The sequence below is a fragment of the Mandrillus leucophaeus genome, unplaced genomic scaffold, assembly GCF_000951045.1.
Source record: "Mandrillus leucophaeus isolate KB7577 unplaced genomic scaffold, Mleu.le_1.0 Scaffold57, whole genome shotgun sequence".
NCBI classification, from domain to species: domain Eukaryota; kingdom Metazoa; phylum Chordata; class Mammalia; order Primates; family Cercopithecidae; genus Mandrillus; species Mandrillus leucophaeus.
Window position 1 is genome coordinate 6,209,251 of NW_012106141.1, and position 7,113 is coordinate 6,216,363.

At 36.4% G+C, this 7,113-nt stretch overlaps 1 protein-coding gene across 1 annotated transcript in view; it reads left to right on the forward strand.

Annotated features, from left to right (window-relative positions):
- Positions 1 to 7,113, forward strand: part of DNAH12 (dynein, axonemal, heavy chain 12) — a 261,319-nt gene that overhangs the window by 141,871 nt on the left and 112,335 nt on the right. Inside the window, exons 38-39 of the mRNA XM_011998427.1 lie at positions 2,400 to 2,538; positions 4,035 to 4,201. Coding sequence (XP_011853817.1) covers positions 2,400 to 2,538; positions 4,035 to 4,201 — 306 coding nt within the window. The remainder of the gene's footprint in view (positions 1 to 2,399; positions 2,539 to 4,034; positions 4,202 to 7,113) is intronic.

Sequence of the window (7,113 nt, forward strand, 5' to 3'; positions counted from 1 at the left end):
CGGGGGTTCACCATGTTGGCCAGGCTGGTCTTGAACTCCTGGCCTCAAGTGATCCACCCACCTTGGCCTCCCAAAGTGTTGGGATTACAGGCTTGAGCCACCGTGCCCAGCCTGTTTTTTTCTTTTTATATTGAAATACATTTATTAAAATATTGAACATATTTGGGCTGTAGTAGTAAATATATATGTTTATTAACACATTAAATAACAAGATCTGTCAGTGGATCTGATGACTATAATACCTTTGAAGAAGGAGTAGGCATGAGTGATATTTTTGAGATACTGTAACAATTGTAATGTGTAGGATAATAGCTATGATTTCTACTGGTGACAAAGACACAGGTGCTACTCATACAATTGCTATATTTTAGTTACAAGATAGCAAAAGTAAAGGTATAAACTTTTTGTCATTCAAGTTCACAGATTCTCTGAATTCTACGAATGTTTTTAGTTGGTTCATGGACCCCAAGTAAGGAACAGAAATTTATTAGTATTATTTTAATAAATAGATTTTCATAGAGCTAGTGTTAGACTGGAACATGTAGATGAATTCTCAGGGGTCACTCTAGTTCTAAAAGAACTTTAATTTTGTGTTCATATTTCAGTAACAATTTTCAAAATTAATACTAGCATAGTTTGGCTCAGTTAGATGACCCCTTAGAACTGAATATGGCTACTACTCAGTTTCAGTGCCTTTCTGTTTGTCTTTTTTTTTTTTTGTCAGACAGAGTTTCACTCTTGTTGCCCAGGCTGGAGTGCAATGGCACAATCTCAGCTCATCGTAACCTCTGCCTCCTGGGTTCAAGTGATTCTCCTGCCTCAGCCTCCCAAGTAGCTGGGACCACAAGCACTTGCCACCATGCCTGGTTGATTTTGTATTTTTAATAGAAATGGGATTTCTTCATTGTTGGTCAGGCTGGTCTCGAACTCACTACCTCAGGTAATCTGCCTGCCTCGGCCTCCCGAAGTGCTGTGATTACAGGCATGAGCCACCGTGCCCGGCCTGTGTTTGTCTTTATGTATTGTGTATTAACAAGTTATCACTCAAAATGATAGTATTTTATTTTTAATGCAGCGTTTCTCAAACTGGGATTGTCCAGAGTTTTGTGAACATAAACTCATATGACTACTTTTCCCCTTAAAATTAGTTGTGATCACTTAACAATGGGAAACCTTGCTTGAAGCCTCACTGAAGGGGGAATTCCTTAGTGTTTGCTTTTAGACAAATATTTTCAGTTAGTAATTGAATTGATTTAAAAATGCTATTAACAGTATACATATACATAACTGTTAGCTTTAGAATTCACTGTCGTTCCATCTCTCACAAAACCTTTGGCTATTGAGATCACTGGGAAACAGCCTACAGCTGTCTTACTGTCATCTCCTTGTTATTCACATGCTGCCCCCATGTCTTACCATAAAAGGACAAATACAGCTCTTTTCTGAAGAGACAGATTTTGACTGTCTGCTCTGAAAAGTTAAGCATGTTATTACTTGTTTCGTAAGTGTTTTGTATAAGCGACATTACATCTATTCAAATAATAGTTTATTACTATTAAAGTATCTGCAAGGCCAGGCCCAGTGGCTCCTGTCTGTAATCCCAGTGCTTTGGGAGACTGGGATGAGAGGATCACTTGAGGCCAAGAGTTTGAGACCAGCATGGGCAACATAGCCAGGCCCTGTCTCTTCAAAACATTAAAAGTTTAAAAAAAAAAAAATTAGCCTGGTATGGTGACATGCCACCTATAGTCCTAGCTACTTGGGAAGCTGAGGCAGGAGGATCACTTGAGCCCAGAAGTTCGAGGCTGCAGTGAGCTATGATTGTGCCACTTCATTCCAGACTGGGTGACAGAGTGAGACTTTATCTCAAAAACTAAAAATAGATCAGGCATGGTGGCTCATGCCTGTAATCCCAGCACTTTGGGAGGCCGAGGCAGGTGGATTACTTGAGGTCAGGAGTTTGAGACCAGCCTGGCTAACACAGTGAAACCCGTCTCTACTAAAAATACAAAAATTAGCTGGATGTGGTGGTGCACGCCTATAGTCCCAGTTACTTGGAAGGCTGAGGCAGGGGGATTGCTTGAACTTGGGAGGTGGAGGTTGCAGTGAGCCAAGATCACGCCACTGCACTCCAGCCTGGGGAACTAAGTGCAATTCTGTCTCAAAAAAAAGAATAAAAAATAAAAAGATACAAAATAAAGTCTCCACAACGTTATGTAAAAATGTATGCCAATCATTACTTTTATCTGTCTTTCATGAAATAATAACTATAGGTAAAAAATGAGTTTTTAATGAAGATGATTTGATTCTTATGTAAGCTTTTAACTACCACCTCCTTTAGTAGAAATGTATTCTGACTTTTTTCCGTTTTGAATAATATATTCATTGTTTTCATTAAGGCCACTCCTTTTTGTGGGTCCAACGGGTACAGGAAAATCTGTGTATGTGAAGGATAAGTTAATGAATCACTTGGAAAAGGACAAATACTTTCCTTTTTATGTTAACTTATCTGCACGGACCAGTGCCAATCAGGTTCAGGTTAGTTTAAAGACAGAAACGTGGGTCTGTCATTAATATTTTGTCTTATTTGCTCAGTGTTTAACATTGTACATTAAATAAGCAACCGTGTAAATCTATGAATTTAAATAAAACTTTCAAATGTTTGGGGAATTACAAGTTTTTGAAATTAATGAGAAAAGTTTCAGAGAACATTTTTACATTAATAGTGGGTTATTGAGCTTTATTACCTGTTTTTTGTTTTTTTTTAAGCCTGAGAATAAGCAACAATTGATTTCTTAACTGGTGAAGGGAGTATAAAAGACACACACACACACAGGGCGGGGCAGGGGTGGGGAGATCCAGGGAGAAATGAGAGAACTTTGAATTGTTCTCGCAAGACCCTTCTGGATGGTCCTTAGGGGCATTTGCTGCTCTCTGGACCTTTCAAACCATGGGCCTGTGACAGGAACCACGTGAGTGCATCCCACCCTTTGCCCTCAAATGTGTCAAAGTGAAACTACTTCATGAAACCTTTTCTAATTGCCATTTTCATCATCCATTCCTAAATTTAGGCCTATCCATTCTCTCCTGGCCTCATTTCTGTTGTTTTAAGTCTATATACTTCACTGAGCTTCAAAATCTTACAAATTTAGAACATTTTTAATATGGAGCTTTATTTGAATGAAAATAATTTCAGTTTATTTTTCCAATGGACAAGTGAGTTCCAAAAGTATTACAACTATAAGAAAGCATCCACATTTATTTTAGCTATAAAAAGCTGCCAAATGTAAAGATTAATGCATTTAAATATTAAGTAAGTTAAAATTAATAGATACATTCTTGAGTACAGATGGACACAAAGAAGGAAACAACAGAAATCGGGGCCTACTTGAGAGTGGAGCCGGGCAAGAGGGTGAGGATTGAAAAACTGCCTATTGGGTACTATGCTTATTACCTGAGTGATGAAATAATCTGTACAGCAAACCCTCCAACACACAGTTACCCATATAACCTGCATGTGTACTCCCTGAACCTAAAATAAAAGTTGGAAAGAAAAATTATTCAGTGAAGAAAAAAATAAAAATATGTTGGTTGTCCAATGAGGAAAATATTGTAGAACTTTTGGTGACATTTGTAGAAATATTGTAGAAACATGCATATACTACACAAATATAATACATAAATACATGTGTGTAACAATTGTGAGTGCATAGGATTTCAATAAATGTTTGATGTTGATTGTGAAGTTTAGTATCACCCTAAATATGAATAAATAAAAATAAACACACATCTAATGCTGCTTGGTATGATTTCCCTACAGAAACTTAAACTTTTTTTTTTCTGATGTTAAATATGGTATTTTATGTTAAGTTAATCATTGATAAATTAAGCAAATAGTCATTGTTACTGGTAAAAATCCCAGGGATTCTGGCAAAATGGGTTGTTATACTTGTTGATACTGATTTAACATAAGTATGAAAATAAATTCCTAATTCAGTTATAGGTAAATATACCACTCTTCCTTTATATTTTAGAACATTATCATGGCTAGATTGGATAAAAGACGCAAAGGAGTCTTTGGACCACCTATGGGAAAGAAGTGTATAATTTTTATAGATGATATGAATATGCCTGCATTGGAGAAGTATGGAGCTCAACCTCCTATTGAATTATTACGACAATTTTTTGACTGTGGACATTGGTAACTATTTAATTCGATAAGTCATGCTGAAGTTATATCTCGGTTTTTATTTTAGGTTTTTAAAGTAAAATAATATATTTTTTGAGATATTTAAGGAAAAGAATGATTGCTCAGATTTTCCTGTACATGAAGGCTTTCTAATATCTTTCGAAAAGACTGTTTTAAATTGAGAGGAAGGTACAGATATTTCCTGTATACTCCCTGCCCCCAACACATGCATAGTCTCCTCAATCTCAACATCCCCACCAAATTGGCACATTTGTTACAATTGATAAGCCTACATTGCTATATCACAATCACCCAAAGTTCATAGTTTACTTTAGGGTTTGCTTTATGTGTTGTACATGCTATGGGTTTGGAGAAATGTATATGATATGTATCCATCATTATAATATCATAGAGTATTTTCACTGCTGTAAAGATCCTCTGTGTTCTCTTTTCATTCGTCCCCCAACTTCAGCCCCTTTGTAAGAGATCCATTGATCTTACTCTCTCTATAGTTTAGTCATTTTCCGAATGTCATATAGTTGGAATAATACAGTATATAGCCTTTTCAGATTAGCTTCTTTCATTTAGTAATATGCATTTGAGTTTCCTTCATATCTTCTTATGGCTTGATAGCTTATTTCTTTTTAGCACTGAGTAACATTCAATTGTCTGGTTATACCACAATTAATCCATTAACCTACTGAAGGACATCTTGGTTGCTTCCAAGTTTTCAACAATTATGAATAAAGTTACTATAAACATTTGTGCACAGGTTTTACATGGAGATAAGTTGTCAACTTCTTTGAGTAAATACCAAGGAACACAATTGCTGAACAATGTGGTAAGAATATGTTTAGTTTTGTAACAAACCACCAAACTATCTTCCAAAATAACCATACCATTTGCATTCCCATCAGGAATCAATGGGAGTTAGTGTTGTTCCACGTCTTCTCTGGCATTTGGTATTTTCAGTGTTCTAGATTTTGGCCATTCTAATGAGTGTGTGGTGGTATTTCATTGTTGTAATTTGCATTTCCCTGACATATGGTAAGAAGCATCTTTTAATATGTTTATTTGCCCTCTGTGTATCTTACTTGGTGAGGTGTCTGTTAGGGTCTTTGACCATTTTTAAATTGGGTTGTTTGTTTTATTATCATTTAGTTTTAAGAGTTCTTTGTATATTTTGGATAATAGTCCTTTATCAGATGTGTCATTTGCCATTATTTTCTCCAAGTCAGGCCTGTCTTCTCATTCTCTTGACTTTGTCTTTGGCAGAGCAGAAGTTGTTAATTTTAATGAAGTCCAGTTTTTCCAACCAGTCCGTTGGTGTTGTGTCTGAAAAAGTCATTGCTATACCCAAGTTCAACTAGGTTTACTCCTTTGCTATCTCCTAGGAGTTTTATAGTATTGCATTTAATATGTAGGCCTGTGATCCATTTTTAGTTAATTGTTGTGAAGGGTGGGTAAAATTGTATATAGGTCAATTTTTTGCGTGTGTGTGTCCAATTGTTTAATAGTATTTGTCTTTTGCTAAAAGACAGGGGTCTTGCTATGTTGTTGAGGCTGTTCTCAAAATTCTAGCTTCGAGCAATCCATCTGCCTTAGCCTCCTGGGTAGGTGGGATTACAGGTATGAGCCACTGTGCCCAGCAACATTTCTTGAAAAGAGTATCTTTGCTCCATAATATTTCCTTTGCTCCTTTGTCAAAGATCAGTTGACTATATTTATTGGGTCTATTTCTGGGCTCTCTAATCTGTTCCACTGACCTATTTGTCTGTTCTGTCAGTACCACATTGTCTTGACTGCTGTAGTTTTATAGTAAGCCTTAAAGTTGGGTAGTGTCAGTCCTCTGACTTTGTTCTTCTCTTTCAATAGTGTTGACTAATTTGGGCCTTTTGCCTCTCCATATCAACTTTAGAATCAGTTTCTCAAGATCCAAAAAATAACTTGCTGGGATGTAAATTGGGATTGCATTGAATCTACAAGTCAAGTTTGGAAAGTCTGTGATCTTCATAATATTGTTTTCCTATCCGTGAACATGGAATACCTCTCTTTATTTAGTATTTTGATTTAGTTCATCAGGGTTTTGTAGTTTTCCTCATGTAGATCTTCTATATATTTTGTTAGATATATCCCTAAGTATTTCATTGGGGGTGGGTACTAATGTAAATTGTGTTGTACTTGTTTGTTTTTTTTTTGAGACAGAGTCTCACTGTGTCACCCAGGCTGGAGTGCAGTGGCATAATCTTGGCTCACTACAACCTCTGCCTCTGGGTTCAAGGGATTCTCCTGCCTCAGCCTCCCAAGTAGCTGGGATTACAGGCATGTGCCACCATGCCCAACTAATTTTTGTGTTTTTAGTAGAGACAGGTTTTCACCATGTTGGCTAGGCTGGTCTCAAACTCCTGACCTCAAGTGATCCAACTTCCTTGGCCTCCCAAAATGCTGGGATTACAGGCATGAGCCACTGTGCCTGGCCCAGGTGTTGTACTTTTAATTTCAAATTCCACTTGTTTATTGCTGGTATATAAAAAGGTGATTGACTTTTACATGGTAACTCTTTACAAGCTTGGTATAATCGCTTATTAGTTCCAGGAGTTTTTTGTAGTTCTTTCAGATTTTCTTTATAGATCATCATGTTATCTGCAAACAAGGACAGTTTCATTTCTTTCTTCCCAGTCTGTATACCTTTTTTTTTTTTCTTATTTCTAGCCCTTATTATGATGTTGAAAAGAAGTGGTGAGAGGGAACATTCTTACCTTGTTCCTGATCTTAGTGGGAAAGCTTGGAGATTCTCACCATTAAGTATGGTGTTAACTGTAGAGTTTTTATAGATATTCCTTACCAAGTTGAGGAAGTTACCTTTATTCCTAGTTTACTGAGAGATTTTTGGCTTTTTTTTTTTTTTTTTTTTTTTTTTTTTT